The 18671-nt window shown below is 37.5% G+C and overlaps 4 protein-coding genes and 1 long non-coding RNA gene across 11 annotated transcripts; 4 read left to right on the top strand and 1 right to left on the bottom strand.

The window, feature by feature from the left end:
- Nucleotides 1–542: 542 nt before the first annotated feature.
- On the top strand, nucleotides 543–4012 carry LOC111014482 (malate dehydrogenase). 3 transcript variants are annotated; one of them, XM_022289242.2, is made up of 7 exons: nucleotides 543–774; nucleotides 1935–2093; nucleotides 2177–2352; nucleotides 2693–2970; nucleotides 3149–3284; nucleotides 3371–3482; nucleotides 3758–4012. In XM_022289242.2, the coding sequence occupies exons 1-7, from the start codon at nucleotides 732–734 to the stop codon at nucleotides 3850–3852; spliced, it is 999 nt and encodes a 332-aa protein (XP_022144934.2). In that variant the 5' UTR covers nucleotides 543–731; the 3' UTR covers nucleotides 3853–4012. The 3 variants fall into 3 exon arrangements, with proteins under 3 accessions (XP_022144934.2, XP_087980451.1, XP_022144927.2); XM_088124325.1 differs by lacking the exon at nucleotides 543–774 and adding an exon at nucleotides 994–1337; XM_022289235.2 differs by lacking the exon at nucleotides 543–774 and adding an exon at nucleotides 996–1319.
- An 816-nt stretch (nucleotides 4013–4828) lies between these two features.
- Nucleotides 4829–10295, top strand: LOC111018534 (P53/DNA damage-regulated protein). 5 transcript variants are annotated; one of them, XR_015790939.1, is made up of 6 exons: nucleotides 4830–5070; nucleotides 5353–5454; nucleotides 5650–5917; nucleotides 6452–6749; nucleotides 8052–8396; nucleotides 9277–10295. XR_015790939.1 is itself a non-coding variant. In XM_088124326.1 (5 exons), exons 2-5 carry the CDS (start codon nucleotides 5371–5373, stop codon nucleotides 6497–6499), a joined length of 444 nt encoding a protein of 147 aa, XP_087980452.1. In that variant the 5' UTR covers nucleotides 4829–5070; nucleotides 5353–5370; the 3' UTR covers nucleotides 6500–6982. The 5 variants fall into 5 exon arrangements, 2 of the variants coding, with proteins under 2 accessions (XP_087980452.1, XP_022150352.1); XM_088124326.1 differs by lacking the exons at nucleotides 8052–8396; nucleotides 9277–10295 and adding an exon at nucleotides 6112–6155 and having other exon boundaries at nucleotides 4829–5070; nucleotides 6452–6982; XR_015790937.1 differs by lacking the exon at nucleotides 9277–10295 and having other exon boundaries at nucleotides 8052–8570.
- LOC111018525 (squamosa promoter-binding-like protein 7) lies at nucleotides 7920–9827 on the bottom strand. Its single transcript, XM_022294639.2, has 3 exons — nucleotides 9259–9827; nucleotides 9067–9188; nucleotides 7920–8432 (listed from the first exon to the last, which is right to left on the bottom strand). Exons 1-3 carry the CDS (start codon nucleotides 9825–9827, stop codon nucleotides 7972–7974), a joined length of 1152 nt encoding a protein of 383 aa, XP_022150331.2. The 3' UTR covers nucleotides 7920–7971.
- Nucleotides 10296–14292: 3997 nt separating the features above from the next.
- On the top strand, nucleotides 14293–15859 carry LOC111018517 (Matrixin family protein). The gene has a single exon (XM_022294629.2). It carries the CDS (start codon nucleotides 14956–14958, stop codon nucleotides 15799–15801), a length of 846 nt encoding a protein of 281 aa, XP_022150321.1. The 5' UTR covers nucleotides 14293–14955; the 3' UTR covers nucleotides 15802–15859.
- A 2266-nt stretch (nucleotides 15860–18125) lies between these two features.
- Nucleotides 18126–18614, top strand: LOC148211109 (uncharacterized). The gene is made up of 2 exons (XR_015791075.1): nucleotides 18126–18260; nucleotides 18343–18614. It is a non-coding gene; the product is annotated as an uncharacterized LOC148211109 (long non-coding RNA).
- Nucleotides 18615–18671: the final 57 nt, after the last annotated feature.

The raw sequence follows: 18671 nt of genomic DNA, 5'->3' as shown, positions 1-18671 counted from the left end.
AGAGTAGTAAACTCCCCTAAAAAAATAGTAGTAAACTATTCCCTTGCGAAATCCACAATAAACGTCTGAAAACTGAATTAAACTAATAAAATGTACTCCTATTCAACTAAATAATTATTTTTATGTTTACATGAAAAACTAATTTAATCCATAAATTATATTATATGTTTTTTAGTGTAAGTGTTGGGAGGGAATTTGAAGTCACAACCTCTTAATTGGACATATATACCAATTACTATTGAACTATGTTCGTTTTGACAAATGATATTATACATGCTTTTGCAAAACTGTGAGTTCGAATCTCCTTCCCAACGTCTGTTTTACTTTAAAAAAAATTTATATAGGCTTTCACCATTGCACAAGTATAAAATTAAATTATTATCATATGGTGGTCTCTAGAAACCACACACACAGACATATATATATCACAAGAGTGTAAATTTCATCTTACGATCATCGACTTGCAAAACGTGTCGCCTTTATGGTTGATGAAATGCCCATCTTGCATGGCGATTGGCGACACACGATGGAATCGCATTCCATTCTCTCCACAGTTATCCATGTCCTCGATTGCCGCAATTCCTCTTTCTATCCCCCTCCCATCTCTCCACCATTCTCGACGACGCGATCTCCTACCCTTCGATTCTTCTATTATATATACCTACTCGAGTTTCGAGTATCGACCTCCTTCGCCGAATTCCCACTCCTCTTTCTGACGCATTCTCACAGCAATGGCGAAAAACCCCCTCAGAGTCCTCGTCACTGGTGCTGCTGGTATTGCTGCTACCATTATTTTCAATTTTACATTTTTTTCAATTTAATGCAATAGCTTCCCTGGTTTAGGTTGCGTGATAATGTACGAAAGTCTTGATGTATCTGTCTATTGGGCATCGCTAAATAGAATAGTATTCATTTTTTTGTTGTCGATTTCGTTAATTAATCCAATTTCTATAAAGTGGGAAGGTTCGGATTCTTATATTTGGAATCTGGACACTATTACGATTCTGCATTTCCCGTGGACTGTGGTTTTGGTATCTGATTGCCTGGCGTGGGTTGGTTGTGTCCGCCGATTCCTTGCTTCTTTCCGAATGATACTCTTGTACAAATTACCGAGGCGTGGTTGAGTTCTCTATTGATTGTTGGCAGAAACTGGTTTTGGGTTGTTTCGATCGAGAGAAAAATGGAGCAAATCGAACTGCTTCAGAAATTTCTTGTTGTTTTATTTACCATCGCGTTCTTCTGGAAGCTAATTAGGTATATGTGGAGTTTTGTGAGCATGGAGAAGGAACCAGTGAGGGTTTTAGTCACAGGAGCCGCAGGCATGCTCAGTCCTTCATGTGCCTTTCCATTATCTTCTTTCGTCTATAACTATTATGGTTGAGTTTATTTAGGGACTGTTTTGTTAAAGTTGCAGTTTAGGATTGTAGTTTATCTTTTATATTTTGTGAGAAACATTTGATTTTGATAGTTTTCTCATTCGTTGTATAAATATTTTTGTAATTGCATACATATTTTAAATATTTGATTTCCTCTTTCTTGTTTCATGTTTTTAACCACATTAATGAAATTGCTATTTTAATTATGTAGGTTAATGAATTGCATATTCAATGTTTATCTACAGACATAAAATTTTGAATTTTTAAAAAATAACCTTCAAGTGAATATCGGAGAACAGAGAACAGAGACATTTTAGAGAAGAGAGACAGACATGATTACCAAGGTTTTTCCATTTCTAAAAGTCAATAAAAGTAAGCAATGAAGAAGACAAGAATTTGAACCACGAAAGAAAATTAACATATTATCGTTAGAAGAATAGAACACTGGTTAATATTCCTTCCTTTTTCTTTGCTATAACTACTGGATGGACCTGTATATTCTAGAGGACTAGGAAGTAGTTCTTGAGAGGGTAATTCTTCTTTCACTTTGTTGTACAGGGCAAATTGGATATGCAATTGTTCCGATGATTGCAAGAGGGGTCATGCTTGGCCCTGATCAGCCTGTAATTCTGCACATGCTTGATATCGAGCCTGCAGCCGAAGCTTTGAATGGTGTAAAAATGGAATTAATAGATGCTGCCTTTCCTCTTCTAAAGGGTATACTTTTAGTATTGTCTCGTCTGTGTTGGGGTAATCATCTTTTTTGGGCTTTTGAACTTCATGTACTATTTCCCAAACAGGTGTTGTTGCTACAACCGACGCTGCTGAAGCTTGTAAGGAGGTCAATATTGCAGTTATGGTTGGTGGTTTTCCTCGAAAGGAGGGTATGGAAAGGAAGGACGTGATGTCTAAAAATGTCTCCATTTACAAAACACAAGCTTCAGCCTTGGAGAAGCATGCTGCTCCAGATTGCAAGGTGAGAGCCTCCAGCCTTCCGTAACATGTGCTAGTTATCGGAATTCTGATGGTCATTTTGATTTCTTTATTGAACAGTTTTTCGACATGATTAATAATATGTGAGAGTAATTAATATATAGATATCATCATATTTTGATATAATTTCAGGAGAGCCGTCTCCCTCCTACTATCTAGTTCCTAATATTTGCCTATCTCATCTACCACCCATTTCTCTACTAATAATTCTCCCTCCTCCATTACAACTTCGCTAACAAACTCTTATTTCCAATCGCCACAATATTGCCTAGATTTAATTTCTATTCATTTAATTTTATTGGAGAAATTGCATTTGACTACAGGTGTTAGTCGTGGCCAACCCAGCAAACACAAATGCTCTCATCTTGAAAGAGTTTGCACCTTCCATACCTGAGAAGAACATTACATGTCTTACACGATTGGATCATAACCGAGCATTAGGCCAAGTCTCTGAGAGGCTGAAAGTCCAAGTTAGTGATGTGAAGAATGTCATTATCTGGGGCAATCACTCTTCTACACAGTATCCAGACGTCAATCACGCGACAGTCACCACTAGCAGCGGCGATAAACCAGTTCGAGAATTGATTGCAGATGATCAGTGGTAACACAACGATTTCAGATTGTGTCCTTAAAATCTATATGTCATTTAGAAGTTGCTTGGTCTTCTTTCCTTGAAGTGAAATTTTGCTTCAGTACTTGTTTGTCCAAAACAGGGAGAAAACTTCACAAAGACGAGATGTTTTCCGTTCTAACTTCCCATTTCTGATTAATCTGTAAAGGTTGAATACCGAGTTTATTGCCACTGTACAGCAGCGTGGTGCCGCCATTATAAAGGCTCGAAAGCTATCTAGTGCACTGTCTGCTGCCAGTTCTGCTTGTGATCATATACGCAATTGGGTTTTGGGGACCCCCAAGGTTGATCCTTAACCTTCAAATTTCATTTGATCATGAAGGGTAGTTTTATTGTTCTTTTGACTGACATTCTATCATCCTTCATTCAGGGAACTTGGGTTTCCATGGGAGTGTATTCCGATGGTTCTTATGGTATCGAACGTGGCCTTATCTACTCGTTTCCAGTTACCTGCGAGAAAGGAGAATGGTCAATTGTCCAGGGTACTCTCTCTCTCTCTCTCTCTTCTCTCTCTCTCTCGTACTTTGGTTTCTAAACTTTCTTTCTTAGGTCTTTATTTCCTTTTTAGCACCTAAACTTTCTGATGTTTTATTAAATACAATATGAAAAAGTAGGACAAAGGATGAAAAGTGAAAGTATAAGAGAATAAAATGAAGGGTAAAAGTTGAAGGAATGAGAATGCGTTTTAAGTCTTTATAAATAGAAACTTTGAGTAGAGTAACAGTTAGAATGTTGAAGGCTTCTATTGCAAATGCAGGGCTCAAGATTGATGAGTTTTCACGAGCCAAGATGGATGCAACAGCAAAAGAGCTAATGGAGGAGAAATCTCTGGCTTATTCGTGCCTTGGTTGATACAGAATTGTGCTATTTGCTTCGATAAATCTTTTGAAGTTTAATTAGCTTGTCTTTCTTTCTTCAATAAGTTCTGGTGATGCATTACAGAAATTTCGTGTAGTTCACTATTTGATGTTACTTCTTAATTTTTAATAAATGGTCGTATTGTTTGATGATACTGATACTGTCACCATCTGATCTGAACCACACCCTAAATTATGTTGCAAAAAAAAAAAGTGAAAAAGGAACCTTGGTTCAAGGGATAACATTGAAATTATGTCACTGTGTGGTTGCGATTGGAAACTTTGATGATATTAATGCTCCTTTTGCCCCCACCCGAACATTCGATCTAGAGAATATCAAAGAGAGTAAGGAATTTTTCGAACAAGCATATCAGCAAATCAGCTACAGCTAAATGAAACCAAAAGCAAAGCTTTCGACGATTTCGATTTGAGTTTCTGGGTTTCCTGATAAAAAAATCTCTTGTTTTTTGTTCTTCTTTCAAATCCCGGTCTTGTTTCAATTGTAGTTCTTCGGTTGAGTTCGTTCTTTTATTCAAATGCATCCCATTCCAGGTTAGCTCTCTGCTCGGGATGCATGGGCTGGGCGCCCGTTCTTCATTCCCATCCTTTATGTGAGTCCAATCGGCCGGTCTAGGCCGGAAACACCCACTTTAAACTCGCTTTTTATCTCTCAAATTTCTGTTTCAATTGTAAGTTTCAGGTTTCGTCCAACGATCTGGGCTGAAATTTCAGTTTCTGTATTTGAAAATACATACCAACCGAACTGAACCGTGTAGGTCGGTGAACCTGGAATAGACACCAAACCGGTTTGCAGAAACCGAATGGGTCTACTTTAGTGCAAAAAATTCTGGTTTAATTTAATCCCTTTCTAGGTTGGGAAATTGTCCAAAATAAGGATAATGTTTTCAAACATAAATTATTAGGACATTTTGGAGGTGAAATGACAAACTTGCCCTTTTTAAAAATTTCTCCTTTCTCAAATTTTTTTTGAAACCACTGCAAACCGAGGCGACAATTTCTCGCTTCTTCTCAATTTCTCCGCCTTGAATCGCTTGAGGGTTTGGCGATTCTGCTCAATATTTGAGCCAAATGCTTGTTCCTCCTTTGAAGTCTATTCTCATGTGACATTGTTAGCGGGGGTGTTCTTAGATGCTACTGTGGTGATGCTGTTTAAGGTCAAGCAAAATTTACGAATATCATCGAAGAGACCAAGGTATTATTTTCTTTTGTTCTTTCCAATTTTGAATGGTTTTGGGAATTTGAAGAGAGAGCGACGATGGAGGGTTTTTTTGTTACCTTAGATTCTAGAAGCCCTCTTTTGGTACTGGCATAATCTGACAGTCATGAAGTGGAGATTCTTGTTTGTCTTTGTGAACATGACTATGTCTCTCTCTCTCTCAGTCGCAACTTACATTTTCCATTTTCGTTTAGGGAGTCTGAAAGATTTGCTCTGCATGCTTCATGTTTAAACGTTATTGATAATGTCTCGGTGTAGATTTTAGGTGGGATCAAAATGAATGAGACAATGAGACAATTTCAAGAAAGCTTAGTTGAGCTAGAAACCGAAGCAGAGCGCCTACTTATAGCCCGTAACGAGGTAAGCTCAAAATATTAGAAAATTGGAAACATGGCTTATAAGATTACTTGTATTTTCTTCTCGCGATATACATTCTGTAGTTGTGAAAATTGAAGTTGAAGTGTCGCATCGCATTCGTCTATTGTTGAAATGAAATTGGTCTATAACTTTGAGAAGTCGAAAGGAAATGTGACCTGTACGGGATTAAAATTTCAGTTGGTCGAAAATGATAGAGTGAGGAATGGGAACAGAGAAGCGTTGACTGCTTTGAGGAGGCGAGCGCGGACAACCAAGTCTAGTGTCCCATCTCCGTTTGAGTCAATTATGAAGGAGATGGGGGGTTCTGAATCAAGGCCATTAGTCAAGGAGATTTGTACTTCATGCGGGAACCATGACTCTAATGAGCGCACATGGATGATGTTCCCAGGAACTGATTTGTTTGCCAGGGTGCCATTTCATGCCGCTCATTCAATCTTGGAAACAGGTTATTGCTGGGACATTTCATTTGATGCTGTTTGTTTATGTTATCTATTGGTACATGGCTCTCTAAGGAATAATCCTTTAGACCTCGTTATTAGATATGCAGTTTCATGTTCATTCACCTTCTACTGATGGATCTAGTTAAATCCTTAAAGCTTCACGAATTTAATGGAAGTTACCTGTCCTTGTAATCTGCAGTGGCCAAAAGCAATCTCTTAAGTTGGATGGGGAGGGTGTGTAATGTTTGTGGTTTTTGTAGATTTTTCTCTTGGGTTTGATGAAACAAGTAATTTTATTTTTATGAATGATCTATGGGAAATATGGATCTCCCATTTTGAACTTACGAAGCTGCTTTCCCATTTTTTACTTCCTTAACGTCGGACGTTAAGAAAGTTGTAGCCAGATTTTTTTAGTTTTATTTTAAATTTTGTGGAATAATACAATCGTCAGTCTATAATGCACTTGTACTTGGTAGAGCTTTCTCCTTATTTTGACATTTGAATAATTGTTTTTGGTCTGTATTCCTTTCACATGGCAGATCAGTCAAAACTTGATTTTGAGGCCAAGAAATTACAGAGTTATGTGAAGGATCAGTCGCTTCTGATTTCAGAAAAAGGTGCCCTTGCTGACAAGATCAGTCCGGGGGTGCTTAAGTCATTAGTAACGCTGACAGACAAGCCAAATTGATTTTGCCCAACTATTATGCCATTCCCATACGAGTGAGGAATGGGAATTGAAGTCCATCCAGGATCCTTCTTGCTGATGCTTGTGAAATTCAACTTTGTTGTGACTTGGATGGAGGACTGATTCTCGTGGAAGTGTAGAAAACAATCCAAGTACATTCTATTTCACTTTACTGTATTGTTTATTCATGTAATTGTGCTTGCTGAGATCAGAATAGATAATATCTCTGAGTCTTTGCTTTGATGATAGTTTTGAATTTGACATCCCACCAGGTCTATATTTAGGTGCCTGCAGTAGTAGCATGTGAAACTTTAAATGTCAGAACTGATGGGATTCTGGACTCGTCTGATTGTCTTATATCGACTGCAATCTGCTTTCTACTTCATTATGGCTTACAGGGATGATGTGTAGCAATCTGCACTACAATTTTGGCCTCCTTGTGTGGAACAAGGCATTCGTTTTATTTACATGGGTTATATTACCTTATTGCTTCATTAAAGCAAGGTTGTGTTAGGAAAACCTTATTGGCTTATAAAATGCTTTCATAATTTATGGTTATGTTTGAAATATGCATTACTTCCAAAGGCTTCCTTGATTTAACACCCGCACAAAAGTTTTGGCAGTTTATATAAACTACGCTCGACTCCAGAGTTATCTTTAAAAGTAAATTTTGTTTCAATGTTAAAACTTGGGATGTTTTTAGTTCTCTGGATTTGGTTTGTGGGGTTATATGTTAGTGTGTGTTAATTTATAGTTTAGTAGTTAAAGAGTAGAAGGTAAATACATCGTAGACATCTATCAAAGGTGTAAAATTCCATGGTTGGAGTGGGGCAGAGATGGAACCCAAATGAGTAAAAATATTTTGATTTGAAATGAAATTTGACATTTGAGTCAGATTTTGCGGCATGTGCATGTCAGCTTTTCAAATCAACTACTATCGATTTAAAGTATCAAAATGAAAAAGAGAAGTCTATTTTAGACTCCAGCAAGAGTTGATGTGAAATCAAATTGGATTTGAGTTAGATTAAACAAATGATGTTTGACCTTTTCCATTTCCTGACATGAAGTACATCCTAATTCGAAATATTTCTTGTCATTTTATTTATGATTTTTACTTTTATATACTTATTGTGAATTGTCCAAATAAGCAAAACCGGATGTTGTCAAACCAAACATAGTTCAAATGGTTAGACACTTATCTTTGATATAAAGATTATGAATTCGATCCCCCACCCCCACAATGTTATCCTCGAAGGAAAAAAAAACAAAAACAAAACCATATGTTAATAGAAGGTTGGAGTTCATAAGAGAGAAGAAAAATGTTAATGATTCCATGGAGAGGAAAATATATATATATATATTTGATAACAGTTGTTAAACAACATGAGAGTCGTGAAAGGAATTCCATAACTCGCAACACTCTTCATCTTCTTCCTTGTATTTTCCCCTCACAGATAATAGCCCAAACGCCGTGCTCGGCGCCTGCATCAGGTCCAGCGTCACGTGCCCATCGCCATGTTCGTGCATCCTCTCCCAGCTCTGTTGCTGCTGCTGCTCGCAGTACAGCCCCCCGGCCCCCGCCTGATGGAATGCCACACCACCGCCAAACTCATCCGCCGCCGTGTGGCCGTTTGACTGCCAGTCTCTGTCCAGAATGAGCTGCCGAGCGAGGATGGCTGCGCGATTCTCCGCTATCAGTTCCCGGAGCGCTGCGCTCGATCTCAACGACAGCTCCGATGAGGTCGCCCACGAATCGTTCTTCGATGACAGAAGAGAGAGAGCACGTCCCGTCGGTGATGGTATGTACGCATATCTACCCGTCGTCGACTTGTTTTCTGCAATTTTCCCCCAATTTTATTCCAAGTTCTAATCGATTAATTAAAAGAATTCTCAACTGTTTAAGTCTCGATTGTGAGTTTTACTTGAAATGGAAACCTAGAATTCAAAATAATAATGATTTGCACATGCAGTCCCTTTCCATTCCATCACTTTCTCACTTAACACTATTAAAACTAAATAAATCATTTCTTCTTCTTCTCTTTATGCCTTGTTTCACAAAAAGGAAGAAGATATAATTATAATTGGGAATTGAGCGATGATCAAGTGCGGTTCGTAAATTAAAGTTGAATTGCCATATATACTCATCATTATTCTTGAGCATGCTTTATTATAGAAAAAATAAAAGTTCGAATTCCATATTGATTACTGCACATACTTTTTAGTTTGGCTTTGTACTTCCATCAGCAGCCTCTTTTGAGACTGCCCACTAAACTTTCTAATTTGACCTATGAAAGTTTGAAAGAACTTAAACATAATGATCAAATAGAATGATAACTTGAAGAAAATGAAACTTTAAAGGGGAGAAAAAAAACAAAAAACAACAACAACAACAATGATTCCGAATGAACACATTTGTGGGTATGAATTACTTAAAATGAAAAGAAAATGGAATTGGGAATTATTGGGTACCTTGGGGGCAGTTCCTGGGTGCAACAGATTCATGAGAACTCTTTCTTCTCCTCTCATTGTGCCCTGCTAATCTCCTCCTACAGCTCCTCTTCGAATCATCGAACTCAGAGGTCACATGAAACCTAAAATCAAATTAAACCCATTTAATTTATTATTAACCTCCAAAAATAGAATAATTAATTATTGTCTTACCTGCTACACTGCTGGCAGAACCTCTGCTCCAACCCTAAGACAACAACTTTGGGAGCCTTGGAGTGCATCTCGCAGACCCTATGCCTACGGTGGTACTCCTTGGCGTTCACCAGCGCCACGTGGCATCCCTCCACTTGACACCGTGGCACGCTGGCCGGAACCGGAACCGGGACTGGGACCGGGCCGCCGCCGCCGCCGCCGTATAGAGGCTTCCCCCTCTTCCCGACGGCCAGCACCGATGGCGCGGTGGCGTCCTCGAAGTAGTGCCTCTTTCCGAGCTTCAAGCACATCAGGTGGGGGTCCGGGTGGAAATGGGTCCCTTGATCTCCGCCGTAGAGGACGGCGTCGCCATGGTGCGTTTGGAGCCAGAGAGCGTGGGCGGACATGGGCTCGGAGCGGGTGGCGTCCTCGCAGATGGAGTTCCCAGTGGCAGTGGCCCAATCCAAGTCCAGGCGGGAGGAATTAAGCTCCCATATATTAGTAGCCCATGAAAGATTAGCGGCGTTGGCATTTTGGTCTCTGCCGCCATTGGACTGTCCCATCAGGCTCCCGCAAATCTGCATCTCCATTTCGGATGTGTACAAGATCAGGAGGAGGAGAAAGAAGAAGAAGAAGAAGAGGGATTGGTGGGCTAAGTTTGGCTTAATCAGGCATTGGGGGTATGATTGTGGCAGAAGAAAGAGGGAGATTTATACCAAAAGAAGGAAAGAAGAGGTTGGTGTCGGGAAAAACAGAGTCACAGAGAGAGAGAGAGAGAGAGAGAGAGAAAAAGAGCAGTGAAGCGTCGTCTGTGTGTGTGTCTGTATCTGTGATCAAAATTTCTTGCCCCAATGGGGTTAAAGCGGGTGGAAGAATCGGGCACGTGAGACCACTGTGTTACGCACGTGGCAATACCAAAAGTGGACCACTCAGCTACATGATTGACAAGACTCCATAAGCTTAACCCTACCCACCCTAACCACATTTCTAATTCTTACTGAGACACAGATTCCCACTTTTAATTTTCTCCAAAATAAGAAATCCATACTTCATTGGTATCATAGATTATCACTATTTGCCATTCAACATCCTAATAACCAAATTTAATATTTTAAAACATGTGAAGAAATAGAAAATGACTACACCAAAAGCAAGTTGGATATAACAATCACTTTGATAATATAATGGATTTTCTTTCTTTTATTTTTGTCAAAATACTTTGGATAAAGAAAACAATCACAACAGCTACACTTCTCTATCCATAGTTCAAGAGATCAAAAAAACACCGTTCTTTCAAAAAAATGTATATTTAAAAAATAATCGTCCAACAAAATAATAACTAGCAAGAGAAAAACTCTCTACTTTTTGACATTGAATTTAGGCATTTTAGTTTAAGAAGAAAAAAAAGAGAAAGTAGAAGTGAGTAATTTGAATAAATAAAAATAAAAATAGTGTGTAGTTGAAATAGAAATAGGTTCATTAAATGCGAGGCGAGGGAGTGCAGAGACACAGTAAAGTAGAGAGAGAGAGAGGGAGGAAGAGGGTAGGCCATACACGTGTTAAAGGGTGGGGTCCACGTCAAGATCTTCCCAAAAACAGCAAAGATTGACCCAGAGTGGCTGATTGTGACCACTCCTCAGCATTCTTTTTGAAGCCCCCACAATACAGTACGATATATATATATTTTTTAATTTCATAATTTATAATAAAATTAAAATTACCCAATTCTCTTCTTTCTTCTATATACAAAAAAAACGTATTCTTTTTCTTTTCCGGATTTGTTGTTACCTTGCATTGCACTGACTCCACTGTGATTCTCTGCATGGTGCCAATCCACCCAATAAATATGTTAAAAAATAAACTAAAATAAAAAGTTGACCCAGTCACCTCCAATGTAATGTTTATAAACTGTAAAATATAATTATTCATGTATTACAAAGTTTATTTTTAAAATATTTTTTTAATTAATTCTCCATAGATGTTCTTTTATCATGAGAGAACAAAAAAAAACTCATTCAAATATATATAATGGAATTTAAAGATTTCAAATATTACCAACATTTTTACAGAATAAATTACCAGTATGAAAGTCAAGACTATGGAGAGTGTGGCTAAAAAGATTAAAAAAAAAAAACTGTTTTGAAGCAAAATTTAAATTATTTAATTTTGATGGAAGAGGGAGGTTTGATAAGGAAGGATGGAGATGGGGCCCAAAGAAGAGACATGGAGTTCTGATAGGATTCAGCCACGTGTACGGCAGGAAAACATTGAAGACAAGTATATCTTGGGAGTACACGTCCAAAGATATCTCCAATCTGATTTGCATGTAACAAATGTCAATGTTGTTTGTGTAGAGGGGGAAATCGTAATTTTATTTTTTCTTTTGTTGAAACGCAGTCATGTGGGTGTCTGACACGTGTACATCATCCAAAATTATATGTTTTTTTTTTACCCAACCAAAGGAAAAAAAAACTGCTGTACTCCAAAACACACAGATTGGAGTATGATGAGATTACATTGTTTCTTTTAATGAAACAGATCAGATAGATTTTGCAAAGTTCTGATATTATTATATCTATAAAAAAAGAACAATTGGAGGGACAGTTTTGTATTGTTCTTTTTTTATTTCTATCCTTAAGATGAGAGAGGATGGACCATTATCGAGAGGAATTAGTTCCATTTAACAATCTCTCAAGAATATTCCAATTTTAATACTACGTTAAATCACGAGTCAATTAAGTAAATAGATTAGAAAAAATATCGAATTCGTTTTTTTACCTATGCCTTCCAATATTTTAACTTTAACGTATTACTATTAGCATGAATTAAGATACCATATATGAGGATTTGAATGTAATAGAAAAAATGAAATAATTTTACATGGTAGGAAAAAGAAAAGAAGAAGTTCCATCAAGCTGAGTCAAGATGGGGCCGGTCCTGTATTTGTTGGTTTGTCATAAAGAGAGGAGGTGGGTCCCGATTCTCTGCCAAACAATTTACTCTCTATCTCTGAGTCTCAGCCTTTGCTTCCCAAACTCCAGCTCTGTTTCTCAATTATTTGGTTCTCTTATCAGTTAACCAGTTCTCCCCACCATTTATTTTCTCTCCTCCTCTACCCTTCCTTTCAAATCCAAAAACAACTTTATTGTCTTGTCCAACTCTTTTTTTTTTTTTTTTTTTTTTTTGAAATCAAGGCTCCTCATCGACCAAATGGAAACTCAATATACCGATGCAGCTTACAACAATGGAGAAATCGGCGGAATCCCTTCCAGTGAACTTGATCTATGCAAGATGACCTCTACATACGTATAGAAGCTGTTCAATCAAAATATTCAAAACCATCCGTGCGGATCCAATAATTTGATTCAATGACACACTATAGTATGTACAAAAGATATGGTAAAATAATTTACGAATTAATAAAAAGTTTTTCTTTTATTTTTTAATATTTCTAGGTCCGTGTATATGATTGCAATAATAAATGTTAATTATAAGACCGAGATCTCTGCAAGCAATTCTCCTAAGTTGATTTTTTCTTATATCAGATCTATCAAGTTGGACCTAATTGACTTTAGACCTTTTTGCCTATTATCCTATTGGCCCGACGTGGATACGCCCTGGAAGCTATAGCAATCTGTGAAGCCATTTAAATTTACGCAGCAAATGCAAATGTCCAAATTGGGACTTTCAAAGTACAAAATCAAATCACGAAGAAGGCTTATTGTCCTATATTAAATGATCATCCTCCAAGCCCCAATTGGAGGAGAGGCTACAGGAGCAGTCATCCCAGAATTAGGATGTAATATGGGCTGAGTAGAGCGGCCCACTATATTGTTTCATTTATCCAAAACGCTCCACTATCGACACATTATCCTCCACATAAAGGTAGCATCGATTATATTTCTCCAGGTCAAAAAGTTAGATCATCTATTTCAATATTCTTTGTATTTTCTTTTAGTACAACAAATGTGATAATTCCAACCCACGATTTTTAAATAGGTTAATTAGTCATGCTCAAATTCGCCAATATTTATTACATTGTACTAAAAAATTACTATTGAAAATCTTCCTTCCTTGCTACCAATCAGAGCATAATTAGATGGACAAAAATACTAACATCAAACTTCTCCTCCAAAAAACGATTATTATTTAAGAATATTCATAGGGCTTCATCTAAAAACCAATCCACAATTAAATGATAAGTAATCAATTTCTTTTTCATGTGGGATACTTAACATACTCCTATAGTGCCTCATTGGGTTCACCGGTCTTGGACCAGATGCTCGTTTGAGCTTTTAAGCTCTCTCTCATACCATATAAGTATTCATGGAGTTTCATCTAAAAAATAATTCAAAATAAAATAAAGTAGTTCACTTATATTATATACCTTCGTTAGGTCCTCTGTGGTATCGTTAACATTATTAACACTAGTTTAAATAACTAACGATCGATAGTGCAGCTTGAAATCACTATTTTATAATATTGTGATTTTGAAAGAAAACGAAGTTTTGAGTTTTTTAGGATATGTTGGGAAATTATGCGCTCCGGAAAACAATAAACGACACAACAGATTTATACTGGTTCACCCCCAACATTTTATGAACTACGTCTAGTCTTTTGCTTATATGCTAGATCTACTCTAATGAGATTAGATATACAAGCACTCTTAAATATATCTTCGCACAAATATTCTAAAGATCCCAACAAAAAAACCCCTAGCTTCTAAGTATACAATAATACTTAGGTACATGAATGAAAAACTCACGAGAATCAAGATTTAATTACTCTAAATATAACAATCTTTATCTATCCTAATGCTGCTGTCAATGCCCCGAGCCTCTGTCAGCAATCTGGCACAAACTGTTTTGAAAAACGACTTGAAATAGCTCCGAAACCTAAAAAATGTGAAACTGTAGAATTTATAAGTCGATAGAGTGCGACATGGCTCGAAAGATGGAAACTTCGTTCACGCACCCCACATTAGGACAGTGCCACAGCGCTGCCTAGCTAGCTCATCGTCCCAATGGCTTGCAGTCCGCTTATTCACCAATTTTTTGTTCCTTCTTCGTTCCGACATGTTCCTAATTCATTCGACATCAATTTGACTATACCGATCCTAGCTAACAGGATATAGATTGGTCCACAAAGACAAACCATAAAAAAAGTTATAAGTTGTTTGAACAAATATTTTGAGCGAGGTTGGGCAATAGTGCGAGTGGTATGGAGTGGAACCCAACAACTGCGATGACATTTTAACTTTTAAGTTACAACTTTGAGTCATCTTCACGTAGAGAGAGGTGACCAGAAAAAAGAAACACCACAGCTACGCTAGGAATTCGAAGCAACCATCATAATTCCTAACTAACATACACACTCACATCCTTATCATTTGTTCTTTGACATTTCTCCCATTACCAACCAACACTTTTTTAATTCCCCTACCCAACATTTGGAACCTCATTTAGGTAAATATCTCACACCTTCCTAAATTTTCTAAATAATCTTTTGAACAATAAAGGTTGTCCACCAAACTATCAATATTTGTCAAAATTCAGTAGTTAAGCTAAAGACTAGAAAGTTGAACCTCCCAAGTCCCAATAAGATCAAATTTCACTTTTCAATAATCCAGAAACTAAAACCATATATTCCATCACTAATATAAAAGGAAAAAACATTCCCTTTCTCTTACTGTTGTGTCAATCGTTCGCTGTCACCACTATGTTTCGCTCCCTTCTTTTGGCCCTCTTCTTCCTCGGCTCGCCGCCGTGCATTCCGTCCAGAACCGTGCCGGTGCTCAAAAATCGGACCGCCGGTTTGGGTCTGGGCCTTCCAATTATTACTGCTGCAGCGGGGTGGCGCGTGTCGGATACGTTGCATGGGCCCCATGCAACGGCGCGTTATGTATTATTTCCCGGGAAGCCACGGTGGACGCGTCGAATGCCGATGGTGCTGACGTATGCATTCTTGGAGGACAACTGGATGAGCAACTTGAGCGTAAAAGACGTGAAACGTGTATTTCGCAAGTCGTTTTCCAAGTGGGCCTCGGTTATTCCGGTGAGCTTCGAGGAAACCGACGATTACGATTACGCCGACATAAAAATCGGATTTTACAAAGGCGATCACAGCGACGGGCAGCCATTCGACGGCGTGCTGGGGGTGCTGGCCCACTCGTTCTCGCCGGAGATCGGGAGGCTCCACCTGGACGCGGCGGAGACGTGGGCCGTGGATTTCGAGAGGGAGAAATCGGCGGTGGCGGTTGACTTGGAATCGGTGGCGACGCACGAGATTGGGCATTTGCTGGGGCTGGGTCACAGCCGGGTGAGAGAGTCGGTGATGTACCCAAGCTTGAAGGCGAGGGAGAAGAAGGCGAATCTGGAAGTGGATGACGTGGAAGGCGTGCAAGCTCTTTATGGATCGAACCCAAATTTCAAATTGGAGTCTTTGGAGTTGGAGTCTGAAACTTCTACGAACCAAGCTCAGGCTCATGTTTCCACGTCATCTACAACTTGGGCCATTGCCATCTGCTTCGTCTTCTTTACTTGCCCTTTTATTGTTCTTCTATAAATAATAATGTTTTAACCAAAGACTATAAATGTTGCAAATTACAAACAATTTTATTTAATATTTTTTGGCTGTACTTGTACTTGATACATGTCAACGATTCTCCTCCGTCCTACTTGACAAAGACTACTCTCGGACCGACCTCTCTCACACATGTCAATCACGTGCCATTTATTTTGCACAATAATAGTTTTTCAAAACAACATCTCTACGTAATCTCAATATCACTTGAAGAGGACATCGCACCCTTTTGCTTGGTGATAGACTATATCACCTTCATACCACACAACACGACCATCAATAACAAATTTTCTTCGATAATCGTTTGAAATTTGCACATGGTTGTAAAATACAAATTCAAAATATGTTTTTTTGTACTAGTTTCTCTCTTGTACATACATTGAACCGTGTAAAGTTTAGATAACCACATTATGTCGACTTCCAACTCCAATAATTTATCTAACTTTAATTAAAATGTCTATATTGAGATTTGAATGTATGATTCTCAACGATACTTTAAATTATGAAATGTATAAAGACGTATTAATATATAGTTGAGCTAGATGCAAGGGATAATTAGTTCAACTTGACATAATTAGAGATCATTATTTAATTGCAAGCTTGTATTGAGTATGATCTTTGAAACTCATCTCTTGATATTTTCTGCCTTCGAATTGTTTTGTTTTGTTTCGTTTCGTTTCCATTGTGTTAAGATAGGGATGGTTTAAAAGTACTTCAATCCACCAGCTTTAAAGAAAATTGAAGCAAGCAATGTATTAAATTTAGAATAGGAAATAATAGAAACTGCTTAAATAGACTATAGTTCATACATTCAGAGATCCACATCAATGTGTAAAATAGCTTATTATTATTTAATTATATATTTTTGTCATCTCTGAAGTTACACGATATCATGGGTCTCATTGGGCTATGTTACAGCCCAAATATGTGCAGTACATTCCATTGACGGCCCGTCGGGCTTTCAACACATTACATCTTTGAGAAGCTTGACCGGCAGGGGGCGGGGCGGGGCTAGGCCACGGCTCTCCGCCGGAGTTTATCTCTCTCTCGGTGGCCTCATCACGGCGCTTCCTCCGTGGTCCATTCGTCGGTCGGGCGTTCCTGCTTTCACTTCGGCACCAATCGCACACTTGATTTAAAATAAAAATACACTTTTCTTTTATAAACCAATATTATTCCCCTCAATTTTATTTTTATGTTTTGATAATAGAAAGACACAATCCAATAAATGTCATTCTATCAATTACTATATATCTTCTTTGGAAAACAAAAGTTAAATTTAAAATTGGAGTTGATAATTATATTTTGATATATGTTCCCTTGCCGTGACCATGTCCCGAGCTTATGTATGATTGTATCCATGTCAGGACTTGTTTGGTTTTGGATCCATTCCTGGGTTCTGCCTATTTGGAATCCGACCCTCCCAAAAAGATGCATTAAGGTTCTTGATCGTTTTGTATGTATACAGGCCGACTAATCGTGGGAGAGAAATTTACACGAAAAGGAAAAATAATGCTTCTAATTTGCTCTATATATATTATTACCTGTCTTTCATTGTCCCACTCCTATCATTTTAAATTGAAAGATGGTCGCTTCATATTTACTCAAAAATATTGACTCAATATCTGCATATTATCGAGATGTCCATTCTATGAGAATCTTAAAACAAACCGTCCTTAAATGACATGCATCTATCATAGATGTTTGTCCTATAAAATTATCCTATTTGTAAATTCTTATCCATATACAATGATTGGTAATAAATAAAATCACTTTAACTAAAATCACTTTAGAATGACTTCATGAAATTTTGACATTTTTTGAGTACTTTTGCATATGGTGCAACCAAACAAACCTTTAACTAAAATTAATTTTAAGAAAATGCTACCAAACACACGGATTTTTTTATATAAAACATGTTTTAAGATAACTTTTTTTTTTAATTTGTTAAATTGGAAGGTATGTCAAATTCACCCTTATAAAATAGTAAAGGTGTACTAAAATCACTCCCCACGTACTCTTCGTATTTGAATGACACAACATAGTCAATTTTAACATTTGTTAATGAATAAAATACTTATTTGACATTTTAAATAAAACAAAAACTTGACATTCAATAGTTAATCACGAGCTTAGGGAGAGGTGCAAGCTGACATAAAGAATAATCGAATTTTGTTGGTTTGTTGGTTTAAACAATAAAGATCGACTACCTTATTTTGTATGAGTTATTGGGATATAATTGAGTTGGTCGTGACATAAATTAACTCTATACAAAGTCAGAGGTTTGAATTCATACATCATACATAAGCCGAGAACATGTAACACGTTGTCTACACGTTGCCATTAATGATTTGAACATTGCCTTTCCATGAGCTCCGGAAGAGTATGGAGGTTAATCTTTGGGATCTTGGACGGCGTAAGAAGATTGGATGACAAAATCAGTGAGCATTTGTACCTTCTTATCAAATACGAAATAAGAAAGCTTGTTTAGAATTTCATTTGTAAAATTTTGATTTTGTACAGCAACAGAACAGCAGCCTTGGTTCCAACTTGGGAGTTAGTAAAGACGATGATTGAAAATGGCGGCTGGCATAAATGGCCACCAGGTAATGAGTTGTTACTGTGAGGCTTGGTAATTAAATTACAGGTTTTCTAGATTTTCTTAAAAACTAGAATGGCTAAAGTTCTAGTGATGAAATGTCATTTCCAAGCAAGGATCTTGAGATTGCAAAATTATATTGGAATTCAAAAATCAAGAGGCATGATTTCACGGGAAAAACAAAAAGTTTATTGAACTAATGGTGTTTGATATTCTCGATCTGTACTTTAATTTGTCTGCGGTGAACAATTTT

This window comes from Momordica charantia, assembly GCF_013281855.1.
Source record: "Momordica charantia cultivar OHB3-1 chromosome 5 unlocalized genomic scaffold, Mcharantia_2.0 BLBB01000005.1, whole genome shotgun sequence".
Classification (NCBI taxonomy): Eukaryota; Viridiplantae; Streptophyta; class Magnoliopsida; order Cucurbitales; family Cucurbitaceae; genus Momordica; species Momordica charantia.
This window is presented reverse-complemented; position numbering and strand designations above follow the sequence as displayed.

Excerpts from the sequence above, each read along its gene's own strand:
- LOC111014482 (XM_088124325.1), top strand. The coding sequence starts at position 1,181 with ATGGAGCAAATCGAACTGCTTCAGAAATTTCTTGTTGTTTTATTTACC. Across the intron at positions 2,094-2,176 it reads TGCCTTTCCTCTTCTAAAGG|GTGTTGTTGCTACAACCGAC; the intron begins GTATACTTTTAG and ends TTTCCCAAACAG. Across the intron at positions 3,483-3,757 it reads AGAATGGTCAATTGTCCAGG|GGCTCAAGATTGATGAGTTT; the intron begins GTACTCTCTCTC and ends TTGCAAATGCAG.
- LOC111018534 (XM_022294660.2), top strand. The coding sequence starts at position 5,371 with ATGAATGAGACAATGAGACAATTTCAAGAAAGCTTAGTTGAGCTAGAA. Across the intron at positions 5,455-5,649 it reads TACTTATAGCCCGTAACGAG|TTGGTCGAAAATGATAGAGT; the intron begins GTAAGCTCAAAA and ends TTAAAATTTCAG. Across the intron at positions 5,918-6,451 it reads TCATTCAATCTTGGAAACAG|ATCAGTCAAAACTTGATTTT; the intron begins GTTATTGCTGGG and ends TTCACATGGCAG.
- LOC111018525 (XM_022294639.2), bottom strand. The coding sequence starts at position 9,827 with ATGGAGATGCAGATTTGCGGGAGCCTGATGGGACAGTCCAATGGCGGC. Across the intron at positions 9,189-9,258 it reads TTCTGCCAGCAGTGTAGCAG|GTTTCATGTGACCTCTGAGT; the intron begins GTAAGACAATAA and ends ATTTGATTTTAG. Across the intron at positions 8,433-9,066 it reads ACCCAGGAACTGCCCCCAAG|AAAACAAGTCGACGACGGGT; the intron begins GTACCCAATAAT and ends GGAAAATTGCAG.
- LOC111018517 (XM_022294629.2), top strand. The coding sequence starts at position 14,956 with ATGTTTCGCTCCCTTCTTTTGGCCCTCTTCTTCCTCGGCTCGCCGCCG.